We start from the raw sequence: 18,432 nt of genomic DNA on the forward strand, positions 1-18,432 counted from the left end.
TTGTTCTGTCTACCAGCAATGTTTGAGTGTAAAAATCTGCCCAAAATCCTGCTTGAAACTCTATATAAGTGTGCTCGAATTGTGCTCGATACCAAAAAAATTCATCTATGTTTGCATAGTAGCCGTGGGTACATTACCGGAGCCATCCCCTAACTCTCCCCTCCCCTCTCTCTATCCCAGTTTGTTTGACTTGAGGGGCGGCTGTAAACAAGCTATATTTGCAAATATAAAAGGCAATCTGAGTTTAACCCTATAAATAATCATTATTGATAGCAAAATTAAACAAACTTTGTATAATTTCAGTTATATGTAAGTGGTAACCGTGACTTTTTGTCTTTAGTCTACCATTTCTGCCACAACCGATACAACTGTTATGTATATCCGATAAGTGATACTAATTTTCCATTATTCTGCTCATTCAAATTATGCTTAAAAGATTGTTTATGTATTACGTCTTTTACAGCGGAGCTCCACGCGCGCGTGGGCGGAGCCCCATAGCTTAGTGCATCTACCATCCCAGAAAATTTTACGTACCGTACACTGTCCGACCGACCGCCCGCCCGACCGTCCGTCCGCACCACAGGAAAATTCAAATTATTCTTAAAAGATTGTTTATGACAGCTTTTACAGCGGAAACTTCGTCAACAACACCGTAAATCACGCTTCTCTGGAGATAAAACGGCTCCTTTGGTTGTCAGTTTTCCACCACTCTTGAGCCGCCATATTGGCTGTTTTCGAGAATTTCCGTAGTCGGCCCGAATCGGAAACTCGTTCCCAGTACTCCCCCGCTGTCCTTTTGGACGGTATGATTTAGGCAACACCGCGGCAAAACGCACTGCGCATGAGCACAAAATTTAACATCCCGTCAGCTTTTTATTTCGGGTCTAGTATATAAACTAATTGCGTAAGCATAACTTTGCCGTCGCGCTAAGTTTAAAAGCAAAAAGGGAGAAACAGACAAAAAGTAAACTTGTCGAAAGCAAAACATTCTGCCTGATTTGTTTTCCAAGAATTTGTTTTCCAGGCTTAATCTACTGTGATCAAGAGCTGATTATGGCTCTTGAATGTGATCGAAGATGATTGCTATTTTTTGGGTGTACACATATGGCTATCAACTCGATGTAAGACGTTTCACTCCAAAATCACTTAGCCTTTCCCTGAAAAGTCACATGAATTTGCCTTTAAGTTAACTGATATGTGGATTCCAAGTTTATTGTTTGATTTAAATAATAAATTTATTAATGGGAGCTTCGCTTTTACCCCTGGCTAAATCTATATATTATGAAATTAAATAAACAACTGTGATACACAAATTAACAGTAGTGACGTTAGAACAGAGCTGTACAGTTTTATGATCGCAGCGTCTTTCTCAATATGACGTCACGTCCGTCATATTGATGTCCTAAAACAACGAAAAGGCCGCCATGTTGGTGTTTCAAAACAGTCCGGTGGGATATGAACATTTTTCTTATTTATAAAAAGGTTCCAATAAATTTACATCACTGCTGGCCACTTTAGCGGCGCCCTATTCTTGGTTTGCAACCACGTAACACGGCGACCATGTTGGGGGTCAATACAATAGAATTTTTTCTCGAAGAATCTACATGAAAATAGAGTTTAATTCCCAGAGGGGAAAAATGCTATTGTTCTTGACCACCAGCATTGCCGCCGTGACGTCACCTGCAAACCAGCAATACGGAAGTCCGTAAGTCGGAAGTCGGAAGTCAGGTTCAGCAATATCCAGGCGTCGATTTCGTATCGTTTGTGAACCTTGTCCTTACATTCCCTTCCTCTTCCCTTCCACCTTTAGGATGACGTCGTTAAAGAAAGACGATATCAGGTGATTGTTGTGCAACCACCAAGAACAAATATTTATACGTTTGACTGGTCCAGAGAATCCCAGTGTCCAAGGAGTCCATTGCCTGCGTCGCAGACGCTCTAAACCTTCTGTATAGAGCGTCTGCGAATGAGTGCACAATATCGTGTTCGAATCCCGCAGAGTCGCAAGGACATATGTCGGCGTTTTTGTTTGGCTAGTTTCTTACGCGGTTTGTGATAAGTCCGATTTGAATTAAGTGTTGACAGGCCAAACAAGACTTATAGCTCGTGACAAGAGTCGGATTGAGCTTGTGATAGTGTGGAACGTGACCTTAGAGTTAGCTTGAACAATAGAGGTTTTTCTTGCTCTCTTTTTGCGTAGTTTATGTAGTAGTGCGTGGAGTATTCTAAACTTTGAGCAAATTTTTTTTTTGCCACTTTGAGTCTCACATTTAGAGGTTATGAAGGTGCTCTGTTCCATGCATATTGAGTAATTAGTTAGTGTGGTTCATGTTTCGGCAAATGTTTTCTGACAGGATGTGATCACGGATGCAGTTTCTTTTACTTCTGTTGAAGCCTTAAACTTTGTTATTGTTCTAAATGCCTGGACCTGAATAGCTACATGTGTGTAGTTTTTTTTTTGGCCGTGAATATCATGATTTCCTACTTTGTTTTGACAGTAGAACTGCTGTTTCATTGTTTACTGTAAACGATCCTTGTCAACTTCCTTCTATTAATTTTGACATGTCACTGCACTCAACCGTTACGCACACGTAAGAATTAGGCCAATCGTGAGGCGCATAAGAAACCCGCAAGAAACTCGCCTATCAGAAACGCTTACATATGTCCTTGCGACTCTGCAGGATATTAGAACGAGTTTTTGTGCACTAATTCGCAGACGGACTATATTTACGAGTGCGTGGGCCGGCGGCAACGCAGTCTAAGGAGTCCAGGGAAACATTAGGGCCATTTATACCAGGAAAAATAAGACGCGTCTAGTTTTCCGAAGGACCAGTCTTTAAGTGATTGTCATTTAGCTCACGAAAAAAAAGCAATGTCTCCCCTTTCCTTTGCCGGGAAACGGTGTTATTTTTATTCAGTCATGTGACTTCGCAAAGAACTACTGTTTTGGGCTGTAGGGTGAAAAATGTAAACTATATAAAAATATCATAACATGGAACTGGTAACCTGAAATAACCGTATACGTTAAAAATTCCTAGGTGCCAGTTATCTCTATGATAAACTGGACGAGGCTATTTGTCAGATCCAGAATGATCAAGGTCGGAGGTAAGTGTTATCGGCCTCGGCTGACGACACTTACCTCGACCTTGATTATTCTGGACAGTACGAAAAACCGAATCTAATAAATAGTTTTATTATACATTGTTTGGAAGAAAGTAACAACAAACACATATGGAGAACAGCTTGACATTACTCTTGGAAAAAATGCATTGCGCGCGAATCCTACGGCTTTAGTCAGATATCTACTCGCAGGTAATTAACTAATTTGTACTAAGATTGCATTGATTCGCAAAATTAAGGGTAGCCTCTTAGACAGATAGACAGACAGAAGAAGACAGAAGACAGATAGTAAGTACAATGTATAATAACGCAGCGAAGTAAACGGTACCTGTAGTAAATCTTACAAACAAAGCATTATATAGTTAGTCATGATGTTAAAGTGATTACTCTTTATCTATGTACAGTAGTGATATATGGTAAATTACAAATATACTTGGTCTTCTAGATGCCGATTCCGTTTGGTACCCTTTCTGGAAGCAGGTAAGTATAAGGAACTTCCAATGACTCATTGCGTAACTTAATGGATCGCGAAATGCGATTGAGTTTTCCTTGGAAGCGTAAAATAGCCTCTCTGGCCGCCATGTCAGTGAAACCCCCGTCAGTGTAGTCGCCAAGGAAACGCTTGAAGGGAATAATAAAAACATATAGGTAATGCAGTAATATCAAAATTACAAACAAACCACTCAATAGATACAAAGCACTATTTGGGAAGATACCATCACTCAATCCCGGACACTCCCTTTTCGTGTTCATATGACGACGTCATTTTATTTAATACTTAATAATATAATTCAGTATTTAGTCGTGGTTTCAATGATGATAGTGGTATCGAATAGTAATCTTAGTCATCAATCAATGGGACATTTGGAATTGTAGAAGGCTGAACTGTGCCCCACTTCAAAACTGCATTAAATCAAAATCATGAAAAATGAACTGTTTTCTACTTTGCCATGGTAGCAAGAAGTTTCCTGCACTTGTCTGAACAATTGTTGTCTGAGATTGCTAGAAATAAATCTCTCTATTTACTCGATTTTGTTTCCATAAAACACTGAAAACTGTCATGTACTGTTTCATGTGTTTCATGCCCAACCCCCTCCCCTCTTAGACTATAACGTGGGCTACAGCCAACCTCGTTCCCAGTATGTTCTCTCTCTCTTGCTCACTTCAGGAGGGACCCTGGAAACGAGGTTTTACAACTTGAATAGACCTTTCTAGCTTGTATGTTTTGTTTTCCTATAGAGCGGTTTTCACTTGACTGTCGTAAAACCAAAACCAAAGTAAATACACTAGCCAACCAAAGGGCGTAGTAAAACCAAAACCAAAACCAAAACCAATCCCTTTCGACAGTCAAGTGAAAACCGCTCTAAGACGTGAGAAGCAAGGTTAGTGCGCGTTCTTCTGTGCGAGAGGTTCCGAGTTCAACTCCCAAGTGTGACCTCTATTCATTGTGACTTCTTTCCTTTCCGTGTAGGGAGCTTAACTAAGGACGACGGCGAAGGCAACGAGAACGGCAAAAAAACCAATAGGTTTAGGTTGGCAAAATAACTTTGAACGTGCATCACGCTTTTTTGTACTTTTCTTAGCTGTCGTTGCATGACTACAACGTGAAAATGCCTAATTTCACGTTTTTTCGTGGACGGGAATGCAAAACAATAGTTTTCTTTTTCTTTTCCTGAACCTTGAAACAGTCCTTTAGAACTCAACTCCAAAGAAATTTGCCAACATTTGACGAATTAAATGAGATGGAATAAGCGCGATAAAGTGTGAAGCAGCCCGAATTCAATTTTTAAGTGACGTTTTCGTAGCCATCGCCGTGGTCGTTGCTTAAGCTCCCTAACAGGGACCTTACGATCTCACAACGACGACGTCCATGAATAGGTCCCTGAAAAAGACTCCTCATCCTTTCAAACCATTTCGCGATTTTCCGAAGTCGTCCTGTTACTTCAAAGAAGGGGATTTAGATTAGAACTGAAGAGAGGGGGCAGAGCCCGAGTTTAGACAGAGATGGTAGAATTTATCGCCTTTCCGTTCTCGTCCTCAAAAAAAACCCCTTAAAATTTGGTCATTTCACGTCTTAGTGGTGCAAAGACGGCGTTGCCGTTGCCGTCGTCTTCGTGGTTTCGTAAGGTCCCTAATATCAGTAAAACGGAGCACTGATGGAGGGGGGGGGGGGGGGGGGGGGGGGCGGTAAAATGAGCGCAACGTCGGCCTCAGCTTTCCTCTAACATTAAATTACCTTACATGGAGGTGCCTAGATTTTCATGTTTATCGTAATTGACTTGCTCTTTTCTTAATTCAGGTACGGATACCGAGGAGAGAGCGGATTTACACAGTATACTTTTCCCCTCTGAAGAACTGAAAGGTGTGTTTGGGTAGCCTGTGTAGAAACGAGAAAATGGAGACATTCAGTATATTGAACTTTACCCAGTAGCTTGAATGTCTCGGCCCGCCCTTATTTTTTGGGTGGCTTAGACAGTAAAAGGTGAACCCTAACGTTTCAATCGCAAAGTTGGTCACCGGAAGACATTTTATACAAGAGGGAAACGTACAATATTTCATTGGCATCAGTAGGAAGTGTTTAGGAGTTTTAATTGTTTCATTTGCGTGTCCGCACTTTTGAATTTCAATCAAATGCTCGAAAATTAGAACCAACTTTTATTGCATAATAAACAGTACCACGGGAGAGTACTGCTCAGCGGTTTTTTATTTGAGTAGAGACGCCCTGTGCAGCAAAATAGACAGTTCCACAGGAAATTACTGCTCAGTAGATTTTATTTGTATCGTCACAGTCACAGACTCGGTGAAACGTTAGAACTGTGTACGTGCTGGTTCTAAACAATACCACGGGAGAAGCCCGATCTCAACCAGCAGGTGAAACACATTAACCTGACTCTCTCCCTGTAAAGAACTAAGCGTCACTCATTTAACTTTGTTTTAGTACGCAATATTGACAACGCAATGTAACGAACTTTGTAAGATCGCGCGCGCTTTAAATTCAACGGCGATTTCAAAATATGTAACACTGAAGATGACGGATGTACCGTCGAAACATGTCTGGAAAATTAAAGAAAGTTGTTATGTTTATACGACCACGGGAGAATACTGTTGAATGGCCTTCTTTTGAATGGTCAAACTGTACGATTTTGTCTACAGACTCCAAAGTCAGAATCATTTCCTACAGCGTCATTAACCCTTTAAGTTCCAACAGTGATCAACATCAGTTTTCTCCTAATGATACCCATACAGTGTCAAGAGATAAGGTTATGAGAATTAATAAAATGATCACCACAGAGAAAATGCCTTGATCTATTATCAAATTCTCTCAACACATTCTTTAAGAAAATGTATAGAGACCAGTTTGGAGAATTTGTATGTGAATATTGGATGCTTAAAGGGTTAACAGTACCACAGGAAAGTAAGGCTCATTAGCTGTCATGAGATTAGTGCCAATCTGGGATTAGAATCACATTGTACAGTTTTAAGATTGTTTATTGTGACCGTTATATACTGGATTACTGTGGTGTTTAACAACTCCCAATGTTTTTAGGTCAGTTTAAGCTGATGACAGAGATGTTCCACCTCACGCATAGTGCTCTGCATACTGGACTAACCAGCACCATTCAACATTATAACAAACTCTTAAGGTCAGACATACTGGTTCTTATGTTTCGTATGAAGGTCTCGGTCGATACATCGGTTGATATTATGTCATCGACCGATCTGTCGATATTCGACCGGTACTCAGTCTATGTTTTTCGATCGATACTCGACAGATAAGCGACCGGCAGTTCACCGATGTATCGACTGAAGCAACGACCAACTCTCCCATAAGATACATGATCCACTAAGACTAAGTTATCATCCATCGATCCTGAATCTTGTCATGGACGCAAAGAAAAAATATCTTAGGACCTAAGAGTACGACAATAAATTGTCTAGTCAAAAAAGAAAATTTAGACACAGATGTACCGGAGAGAAAGCATCTATTCCTCAAGGCAAACAGATAAATACAAAAGCTCCTGGCTTATAGTTGATTATCTAAACAACGTAAGAAACCGTTTTCCTTTCTGTATTCTTCAGAAGTTACATGATGATGACAGAAGCGATGGAAGGTACTTCGGCGGAGACTGAAGGCCGGAGAAAATTTCTTGCTGTAAGTTTGGTTTCCAGTTTTAAGTTTGATTGCCTTGGTTTTCGTCTATGTCTTTTCTCCTATCCGCAGTCTCCCCACTCCGAGGACTGAATCCAAGAAGGAAAGTTCGGAAATACATCGGTGTTTTCCGAACGAGGACGAAAGCGATTGAATGGCAAGCATTTTCGCCAGGGTTCCTAGCTGTTGCGTAGGCTCACTTGGTTCCATTCCTTCGGCGACTGAGCTCAATTGCCCAATATAGCGCTTGCCTAAATAGATAAGTCTTTATTTTCGTTTTATTACAAAAGGTGCGTGGGCTCCGTTAGAAGCAAGAGTATTGCAAGAATTTTTGTGGCAGACTGGTGGTGTGTTTTTTTAATGATCCGTTAGTTACGTCAAATTAACCCAAGTGATTTGTCCTCTTTTAGCTGTTCGTTCTCCAATGGGACACTTGTCTTCAAGACGCGCACTTCATGAGGCTTTGCTCAGAGTTTTACGTCACAAGTGCTGCATGGCTTCTTTATCTCTTAGAAAACTGTGCCTCTGAGAATCAGGTAAAGGGAATCGTTAATGAGCTCACCATTTCTTTTTTCTATATCTTAGTACAATGCATCCGTGAGTTGAGATGAAATACGTTTGTGGTAGTGTTCATACCAGGATTTCTTACACCAGGGTCCACAGGACCCATAGAGAAGCTAAAGGGGGGTCATGAGGGAGAAAAGCGGGTCACAATTATTAGATACAGTTGACTCAACGTTTTTACAGGTCTGAGTCTTTGATAATGATGGTTTTTTTACTTAAGACACCGAAACCAATTAAATTTTGGCTTATATTTTAAGGAGATGTACGTATATGTAAGTATGCTTACGTACGTTTTGTAATAGGTTTTTTTCCTTCTTTGCGCCCTTTGGACCCCTTGGGCTAATTTTAGTGCGGCAATGCCGCAATGCCTCGGTCTGGTAAGAACCCTGCTGTGGGCGAGGTAGATAACACCCTCTGAGATCTGCTTAAATCTTCATATTATACTCAGCCTCATTCAATATTTAGTTAAATATAAGACAGAATTTTACTCTTCTATTAGAAATCGTAAGAGAAGTAAATTAAAAACGTACAACTACGGAACCACGTAATATTGTCCCTGTTTTAAAGACGTTTAACCCACCATTGTGTGAAATTGTTTTCAGGATTTGGCCGAAGATGAAATCCGTGCTAAGCAGCGGGAAATTTTTACCAACATTCCTGAGTTCTACGTTAAAGACATGTGTTCTTGGTTTAGTTACGTGGCTATACACAAGCCTTGTGCACTAAAAGGTTTAGATGTAAGTACATCCACTTGCCAGTCTTGACGATCGCTTCCTTTTGTTACTATGACCCTTTCATTCTCACAAGAGATTATTTACCACTTTAACTGTTGAATCTGTGGATGAATTCCTGTGGTGTAACGAAAGTCAAATCAAATGAAACTTCTTTGGTAGAACCTTCACATGGTACTATTTATTTAGTTTGTAGTTCTAACTTTTGAGTCTGTGGATGAAATCCTAGGGTGTTACCATTCAAATGAAACCTCTTCAGCAGTACTTTCACATGGTACTATTTATTTAGTATGTAGTTCTAACTTTTGAATCTGTGGATGAAATCCTATGGTGTAACCATTCAAATGAAACCTCTTCAGCAGTACTTTCACATGGTACTATTTACTTCTTAGGATTTTACAAAAAGAAAATTGAATATTTTTTTGCACAAATTTTTTAGGAATTGTCAGAAAGAAACGGTTTCAGACGGTTACCTATTTTAACGGGCCGCGGCCACATTTTCCTAGGACCGCCGCGGTTTTCTCTGTAATGCTTGGTAATTTGTTTTCTTTTGACACAAGAAGAGAGAGAAAATTTAAAACCATTTGAAGTAAATTCGCCTGATGTTGGGTACTTCTCGTTGTCGCTTTTTTTTCCGGATTTTCTTTAAGGCTTGTCAAACCCGTGTTGAACGATCATCTAGTATTATGCGGTCAGTTGGCTTTTCCCCAAACGTGTAAGCTTTCGTTACCCCTGACCCTAACTCATGCACCGTGACTGCTGTTCTGTTGTGTTACAGATCTGTGTTTTCGTGGATTGTTGTGCGACACTCATTGAGCGCCGAGATCTGATGCCTGGTCCTGTTGCAGCTTCGAGAATTGTAACAGGACTGCTGTCATTCGCTGAAATTTGCTCCCGAAATAAGAGGTACTTTTGCTGATTAAAAAATATTAGTTACAGGGAAGGCGGCCCATCAAAGTATCGAAACAAGAAAGCAAGGCATAACAGAGAACGAAGAAGGAAGAAAAGTGTAGAACGTCAAGGATGAAACTTATCAGTTCTTCAAAGTAGATACCGTAAAATTCCCAAAATAAGCCCCTCCATGTATAAGCCCCTCCAAACATAAGCCCCCCCCCACGCAAAAAACCCTCCGTTAAATCGCCCCTCCGAATATAAGCCCCCCCCGGAGAGTTTGTACTCGGAATTTGCCCTCGAATACAAAGTAACACAAAGCAAAAATGGTAAATTTCCTTTCCACAACAAGCTAGCCCAATCTCAAATTTCCCTCTGCACATAAGCCCCTCCGAATAAAGGCCCCTCGATAAATAAGCCCCTCAAAAAGGGCCTTTGAAAAGTATAAGCCCGGGGCTTATTTTCGGAATTTTACGGTATTGTGACACTGTCTTCCTGAGACACTGTCCTCCGATGGGGGTAACCTCAGTGAAAAAATCAATCCACACCCCCTCTCCTCCATTCAAAGTTGGGGTGTGTGTTATTTCCAACAGGTACAGTGGTACAACATTGCATGGAAGGGGTGGGGAGGCAAAACTTCATTTTCCCCTTTTTAAGTGAGAAAAAGTCAGAAAGGCCCTTTAGGTCAAAGTGTCTCAACTAATTTTGTCGCCGATTGGAGCTTCTGGTCTTACTCAGAAAACAGTGCAATATAATTATCAGCTTGCTGGACAGTAACCATATCGACGCGATTTTCATATCATCCCCATCTTCGTCCTTTCCGTGTTTTTGCGTTCTAAAATTTTGACCGCAGTAGAAATCCCTTGTAAGGGAGTGTCGATATATTTCGTATAGTATCGGATCCATCTCTTGAGTCTGCCTTGGGCAGTAAATCGTCAGCTGATCATCGTCGGACCCAGCATAGTGTTGTGGTTAGAGCATTGACCTTAAAAACCTGTTGTCGCGGTCTCAAGTTCCGCTGCACTGAGCCATTAGCTCGAGTTGTTTAAAGGGACCTGGGTTCGTAAATAACTAGACATGATACATTCATGAGATAGTTATGCGCGTTTCGGAACTAGGGATTTGCGCGGCACCATTGGCTTTCGTACAGTTTGCCTCAGGGTTGCAAATGACTCTGAGTCAGTGCTGTTTGTTCAGTGTTATAATGTATTATGAGGTTGTTATCGCTGTTGTTGTTGTTTTTTTTAGGGGCGGGGGGGAGCTGGACACCATTTCTTTATCTTTTGGCCATTTGGAGATTGTGCGGGGAATTGGGTCAAATTTCCTGCCCCCCGAAACGACCCATAAACTTCACCCGGCCTGACACGTAACCTCACGGCTGTACTAGCAGGCTAGGCTAGATGAAAACAGCGTGTATCTTTTTGTATCTCCATAGAACGAAAAATACCGGAAAAGTATCTCAACTTACCTGTTTTTTGTTTTTGTTTCAGAAAAAACAAGTTGTTGGACACGACATCTTGGGGAAGGTATGGAATCCGACATATTATTCTTATGTGGCTCAGAATGTTTGATTACTTTCAATTTACCAAATGAAACTTCATTGTTATTTTTATCTTACAGCGGCATTGAGGGTGATCTGGTAGCCTGCGTTGCCATGTGTCCAGCGGTGAGAGACAAACTCTGCCCAGCTCTCCTTCATACCTATTGCGCGGTTGACATCGTGGAGGGCCTGGACGTGGACAAAGAAGAGTTTGACAAATTTTCAGCTAGGTATGAACACTCTGTTGTCAAGTCACGTTATAAGAAGGAGAACGCCAATAGCTGTTTCTGCTAACTTGTCTCTATATACCCCGTCTCGTTTAAGTGAATGTACGGGACAAATAGCCTGCATAACGAGCGCGTTTAGGCGCTCATGACGAGCGAGAAAGGCGAGGGGAAGCTCTCCTCTCGCGTGTCTGGCGCCTCGCGCTGCCGCTTTCAAACCCGCCTTTTACGCAGCCTACTGAATGAACGAACATGGCTTCGAGACGATGGAGTGATTTTCACGGATGATAAATCCGGATGTTTAAATTGGATGTTGTAGTTACCACTTATTTAGTACGAACACCACCAAGTCTAAACAGACCTCAGCTAAGCTATTTTTGTCTGTGTCAGATTTGAGATTGTCAAGTTGTTGGAAATTCTGTGGAAACGGCCTGACATTGCACCTTCAATTCTGAAAGAATGCGGAAGAGAATCCTTTCAGGTATAATGTTCTTCTGGTGTTTTGTCTGTTGACGGTACCCTCCGTAGGTTTTGTCTAATTTGTGTGAGATCTCTGGCCTGGGGCTATGCCATGCTGATGAGTCCTGATGAGGACGAAACAGCTGTCCATCGCTGCCAACACCGGGGTGATATGGTTGTGCGCATGCGTAAGGTACTGGCCATACCGCGGAGTTGGTATGTGTGCTACAGTGCTTAAATAGGTTTTGTCTAATTTGCCATGTAAGAACGTTCTGGAACCTCTTGTTTAAACTGACTCGTCCTCAGTTACCTCTTTTTGTCTTCTTATGAATACAGTAAAAACCCGCTTGTAAGAACCTGTTTGGCTAAAATTCGCCAGTAAGGCCCCCTCTATACAAGAACCCGTTGTGCCCAAAATTTGAAAATGGTTCTTATTTTATAAAATTTATTTTAAAAAATTCTGCACACTTGGGCAAGTAAGATGAGTCAACATTCAGGAACCTCTGGAGACATAGGTGCCTTATCACTCCAACTGCAATGTACTGGATGCAGGTTTTATATAAGGAATAAGCTCAAGACCACTAATTAAGTAGTCTTAGCTACAATGTATTTTTCCTTCAGAGAATAAGAACCCATTTAAGAACCTAAATAGCGTAAATTTGTGCGACTTACCATTTATTTATGTATGAGGAAAACTAAGACAAACCTTTTTATAAAAGGAATGTTAGAGATTGGTCCCAAGATTTTGAGATTTTATGTAAGTTATATTTTTATTTTTTAAGGCGATTTTCAATTTTTTATTAATGTTGTGGACTCTTAGGAATAAGCGCTATACAAATAAATTGTTATTAGTGTTATTATGTGAGAACTCGTTTAGGCTAACTTTGGAGAATGCAGGTTCTTACTCGCTTGTTTTTGCTGTATTAACGAGCGAAGCGCGTGTAAGGTATGCGCGCGGGGGGGGGGGGGGGGGGGAATGGGAGTGGATCCCTCTCTCCTTCCCGTCGTCCCCTTCGCCGAGATGTTGTAGCAGTCTCCCGCGACCGTTCCGTGACCGCTTATAAATGATAAGAGATAAGTTTGACGTAATCAAGTGGTAACGTCGATCGGTGTGGGCCAAAAATTGAGTATAGATATTTTAGAACTTTGAAGAAGAAGAAGAAAGAAAAGGACATAGCTAGCGTTTTGCACCCTCCTATACTAAGGCTGTAATCTTTGAAATTTTTTTGTACTGACTGGAGTTTGTTTATGTATTTAAGTCTTTCCTAGGAGCCGTACTGGACACGCTTCTATACGTGTTAAAAGATGGTTTGCTACGACTTACGAACGTCAGAAAACTGCAGTGTGCCAAAAAGTGTGGTACGTATTTTATGGCTCTTGCTGTTTTGTTTTCTTTTTATGGGGGTGGGAGGGGGGGAAGGCAGTCTGCAAAGACTGATCGTAGACATAATCAGATTAGTAGGAAGACAGACCTGCAATTGTGTATACTGTTGTAGTACCGGCTAACACACTATCAAATCACAAGACAGACACTTAAAACATAAGACAGACTCGAAGGACAAACCAGCGAGCAGATAAACGACGAAACGCTAATGCAACCATGCAAGCAATAATTACGATATGTACTTTTTCCCATAGATGAGAAGTGGAAAGAGTTAAGCATAGAAGAACGCCAGGAAAAGGAGCAGTTTTTAAGGAGCGAGGAACACGTGTCAAAGTCTTTCATGGAAATGGTGGGTTTGTATATACGTTACACTGTAACGCAGTAAAAGCAACTGTACATGCGTTACACTGATCAATCATGGGACACGTTTCTCTTAAAAAATATTTTCACCCCTAAGAGAACACTTCTTTGTCTAATCACATTTGATGAAAACGATTTAGTTATTGACTGTTCTCTGAGCTAATAAAATAAAGTCCATGTAATTCTTAAATTTTTCTCCAACCATTGTAAAAGCCGCCATTTAGGATAATGCTGAGAAGCCTTATGGCTCCCTATTCGTGACGTCATCCCATCAACTGGCGGGAAACTTAGAGCCTACACTGAACCTAGATTGCTTCCCTGGGTTTGGCTCTCATAGTTGGGTACCCTGTGACCGGTTCGCTCCTTACGTTTCTACTTATCTGATTGCAAAGTACTTTGAATAATTACTTTCCAGGAAATCGCAGTAGCTTATAGTTACATTGCACTAATTTTTGTTATTTTTAGGCTAATGCAACTTTGGCATTTCTGGAAAAAATAACCGAGGAAGACAAAGTATCGCGCTGTTTCTCGCGTCATCCGCTATCCATGCGAGCAGCGGATGCGGTAAGCCTATATATATTTCAAATTCGTATCTAACATCAGTAAAACGTCAGGGAATTTTTTTGATGTAATAAGTACCGACGCTGATAGCCTACAAGCAAGCCCTCCTTTTGGGGCAGTCGCGAGAAGGAAACGCGAGAGCGAGAAGTGGGAAAAGCCCCTCGCGGCTTTGGCGTTTGGTCGCGCGTGGTTTCGCGGCTTGCTTCACTCGCCGGAAATGAAGTAGCAGCTGCTCGGAAGCTGAAAGTCAGTTGGTTTGCTAACCAAACCGGAAAACAATGGTAAACAATGAATTACCATTTTTTAAAAGAACGAATCACGAAAGACCTTACGAGCAGCTCCTATACTACCGAAATGAAGAGCTTGCTCGCAGGCTACAACCCTTATTACTGTCAGCCCTTCTTATTTAGCTGATGTTTGAAAAGGCTCTTGATTTCTTTCAGATAATTGGATTTTTACATTCACTCTGCGGTCGTAAATGCTCGGATTTGAAAGTTCAAAATATGGAAAAGTAAGTGTGATTGTAGGTTAATTTATCCCTCAAAGAATTTATTCTAAATTTTCCCCTTTTGGCCCCAAAATTAAAGCGTTTTGTCGATTTTGAAGAGGGCCTGTTGATTATTAGTTTAAATGTTTCTTGATAGCTGAGAGGTGGTGACTCATCTTGGCACGTGCTCTACCTTCTACCTTTGTTCTCTTGAGCGTAACCCACACTCCACCCTTCCAGCAAATAAGACGCCCACGTGTAGCCTTCGCTTTAACCTCGTTCCCAGGTTCCTCTCTTTTACTCCCTCCAGAAGAGACGCCTCCGCGAACGAGGTTGCGTTTGCTTTCTCACGGGTGGAAACATTTCCATTATATTTCCTGCGTTTATTTTGCAGGTATTCATTTGACCCTCGTGATTTGCTGGTCAAAATTTTAACAGTGTTAGTACGCATGGCAAACGCTAGCGAGGACAGAGAATTTGTCAAATGTCTGGCCGCTAACCCTGATTACAGCAGGCTCAGTATCGAGAAAGCGTTATGTGTTGTGCAACGAGAAAATCTCGCTGCAGACCACGTGGTACAAGATTTGGGAAAAGTCATGCAGGAGGTATTTTATTCATGTAATAGTTATGTCACTTAATGTTTGTAGTAGTCAGCAGTCGGTTAGCTACCCGCTTTAGTTAAAGGAGTGTTTATTTCAGTTATTTTGATTTTTTTTTTTCATCACCTACCTAAATTTGAATTACAAACTCGGGCATACTTGTCCCATACTCCGAAAAATTTTTGCATGGCTTCGTTAAAGGTCTCATTGTTTTGCTTCGTTCTTTGTGGTAATTCTTTTGTTCAGTTTTGTAATGTGAACATAATACAATGTCATGCATAAATTTGTCAGAGGGAGTACAGGCCATTTCACAGTTGTGTACCAGTGCCCAGACCTTTGAATACAAGAGAGGCTGGTGGTGACCTTGTTTTGTTAAAAACTTTCCTGCTTTTCATGTGCAAATCGTGGTATTCTCATGCTAACAAGCCGGTGAACATGGTCATTTACATATGAAAAACAAGGAGGTTTGTTACAAAACCGAGTCACCGCCAGCCTCGCTTCTATTCAAAGGCCAGGGCACTGAGCACACAACTGTAAAATGGCCTATTGGACAACCCTTAACTCGGAATGGATCATAAAACGTTTGATGGAAACTGCCCACCTACCCCTCCCCTAAGCCAACATTAACACTTACTTCTCACCTAGGACAAAATGTTGGCTTAGGGGTGGGGTAGGTGGGCAGTTTCCCAGAAGCGTATAATGATCCCTCGGGATTAACCTTAAAGGTGCTATATCACGCCCTTTCCTATCTTTTCAAAAAAGCTAAAATTTGTCTTGGCATCAATTGAATTCCAAAAATAATGGTCCAGCTTTGTTTTTCCAGACTGTTTTGTCCGTTGTTGCCACGGATGGCAAGGATAGACGTTGTTTGAAACTTGAAAATTTTGGGCCATTTTTAACCCTTTCACTGCCAAATGTGGCCAAAGGTAAACTTCAACAAAAAATCCCAAATTTCATTTTGCAAAATCTTGAAAAACAAGTAGCATCATGTGTAAGTACAGGTAGAGAGGTTTCATTTGAATGGTCACTCCATAGGGTTTCGTCCAAAGACTCAAAAGTTAGAGTTACCTTACAAAACTCCATCAAGCACTCTGGCAGTGAAAGGATTAATGGTTAGTGCTCTACTAACCATAAGGCGCATGTCTGCTATGGGTAGAGGCTAAAAGCACTAAAAACAACAATGTTCTCGTGACATAGCCTCTTTTAAGACTGCCGTCCTGATATTTTCTTGTAGGTTCAATCACTGTTAGTAGTAGACGACGAGCACTTCTCCAGCGTTGAGCCCGAAAATACGTTTCCTCCGCCAGAGGAGTCACCACCAGTCACCAAGGAAGAAAGTGAAACGTACATTGAAACTCTTGAACCCCTAAAGTTTGACACCGCTGAACTTGTGGTAAGAACACTCTTTCATTGTTTAGTTGTTAACATTGTAATACGCATGCGCATTAGAAGTTAATCAATTATTTTTAAACTCTTATTTTTAACTATTATTTATTTATTTATTTTTGGTTGGAACTTTAAATAAATTCGTCTATAATCAGATTGACGTCATTTTTCAATCGTTAGAAAGTTATTTGACGAGTGACGCGGTGATTCTTTCATATTTCGTCAGTGGCTTTGGGCCAATAAGCGACGATGAAATATTTTAAATTTAATGGCTGTTTGAGTATGATGTTGTAAGAGTTGAGTTTCCTTGGTTTCATTCGTTTCTTGCGTATACTTACTTTTTCTGGAAACTGCTACTTTGAAACTTCCTAAGTCATTAAAGCAAACTTTGACTTATTTGGTTTTTAAATACGTTTCAGGACTGTCACGCCTTTCGTTGCCGTGCTTCACAGCCAATTTGTCCCAGGTAAGTATGCCCCATAGCTCTTGGAAATCGTTTGGTTTTTGTCGCAAGTACTGTTAGTTGCATCTAAGCGTGTACACGTGACGAAAAAACATGTTCTAATTGGGTGAAAACATGACATGTTTTGCCGCCAAACTGTTGACGTTTGTGGTGGCGTTAGACGAATGTTCACGTGGCAGCTGTTTGTCGACTTTTTTTGTTTTCGATCAACAAGCTATTCATCGCAAGACCTTAAGAAGAATTTCTGGAGTTGCAAAACTCCAAAGAATAATTCTTAAAAGCAAGTCAGCTACTTCTGAGCGAGAAATAATACTGAAAATTGAGAAAATAAAAGATGAGCGGAACGCGCTGATGAAAAACGTGTAAACAACTTAACCTTTGGCGCGACAGTTTGCTTTAAAGGCTGTAAAACTTCGAATGTTTGGCGGCAAAATACGTCATGTCTGGCACCCTATTAGAGCACGTTTTTTTGTCTCGTGTCCACGCTTAGATGCAACAGACGGTATTAATTAAACAGCCTCTTCAAGAAAACTAAGTGATAAGAACTCAAAGTAAGTTAATACAACAAAAGATAAAGAGTTTAGCAGGGAGGCAGGTAGAGGATGGTAAACTTGGTGACAATATAACGGGAAATTGTGAAAGGTTTGAACACAGGAGTCATTTCAGAAGTAGGTGGAGGATGATCGTCCGGCTGATTATCGTCCTGAATACGACTGTTGTTGACAGTGGCTGACGTTTCGACGACCTGGGCCCAGTTGTTCGAAGGCCGGTTAGCGCTTAACCTGGGGTTAAATCTAACCCGTGTTTGTTTTTCTTGTGTTCAAAAGCATTTTCTCGGATAATTTTCTCTGCTATTTTTAGAGCTTCCAATCATCAACTTGTAGACAAAAAGAATTAAAACTGAAATGCTTTTTGAACTTTCAAATCTAAATTCAAATCTCGCACTAACCCTGGGTTATCTTAACCCAGCTTTGAACAACTCGAGCCTACAAGTCAGTTGTATCTGGTCAGTTGATGGTTTTAAACTCTGGTTTAATAGCATCAACTGACGTGATACTGAAAACCTGAAGTTACTTCTTACACATGTTTTCAATCATGTCATTTTTATTAGATCTAGCAAGGTTCGGGCTCTTATGCGAGAAGCGACTCAGTTGAAAAACAGCTTACCCATTCACCCAAATGCAGCCATTTTTGTTAGACAGGTAAGACGTTTTTGTTGTGCTTATCTCCTTATTGCAATGACATTAAAAAGCCTTATGCGTTCATAATAAACTACAGTGACACGTCATGAAGTTAACAAGATAAACGAAAAAAAAAAAAAAAGAAATGAAAGGGAAGAATAAAAAACGGAGAAATAAAGTGGAGTAGAGTCGAATGGAATGGAATGGAATGTAGTGATATTGAATACAGTCGTTTAGACATTTAGACGTTTTATTATTTTTTATTCTTCGCTCATTCAGGATGAAAATCGTATGGACTTCGTTCGAGCGCTTATCACCGGCACGGTGGACAC

General features: G+C 40.8%; 1 protein-coding gene across 1 annotated transcript in view; it reads left to right on the forward strand.

The window, feature by feature from the left end:
- The first annotated feature begins 3,089 nt into the window (after positions 1-3,089).
- Positions 3,090-18,432, forward strand: part of LOC140925617 (ubiquitin conjugation factor E4 B-like) — a 22,221-nt gene continuing 6,878 nt past the window's right edge. Inside the window, exons 1-19 of the mRNA XM_073375533.1 lie at positions 3,090-3,105; positions 5,420-5,482; positions 6,668-6,764; positions 7,201-7,273; positions 7,681-7,806; positions 8,437-8,571; positions 9,344-9,471; positions 10,947-10,982; positions 11,077-11,226; positions 11,611-11,701; positions 12,939-13,038; positions 13,318-13,412; positions 13,889-13,987; positions 14,428-14,495; positions 14,866-15,076; positions 16,305-16,463; positions 16,876-16,922; positions 18,031-18,121; positions 18,380-18,432. The exon at positions 18,380-18,432 is cut by the window's right edge and continues 105 nt beyond it. Of these exons, the coding sequence (XP_073231634.1) occupies positions 3,090-3,105; positions 5,420-5,482; positions 6,668-6,764; positions 7,201-7,273; positions 7,681-7,806; positions 8,437-8,571; positions 9,344-9,471; positions 10,947-10,982; positions 11,077-11,226; positions 11,611-11,701; positions 12,939-13,038; positions 13,318-13,412; positions 13,889-13,987; positions 14,428-14,495; positions 14,866-15,076; positions 16,305-16,463; positions 16,876-16,922; positions 18,031-18,121; positions 18,380-18,432 (1,838 nt within the window). The remainder of the gene's footprint in view (positions 3,106-5,419; positions 5,483-6,667; positions 6,765-7,200; positions 7,274-7,680; positions 7,807-8,436; positions 8,572-9,343; positions 9,472-10,946; positions 10,983-11,076; positions 11,227-11,610; positions 11,702-12,938; positions 13,039-13,317; positions 13,413-13,888; positions 13,988-14,427; positions 14,496-14,865; positions 15,077-16,304; positions 16,464-16,875; positions 16,923-18,030; positions 18,122-18,379) is intronic.

Source organism: Porites lutea, chromosome 2, assembly GCF_958299795.1.
Source record: "Porites lutea chromosome 2, jaPorLute2.1, whole genome shotgun sequence".
NCBI classification, from domain to species: Eukaryota; Metazoa; Cnidaria; class Anthozoa; order Scleractinia; family Poritidae; genus Porites; species Porites lutea.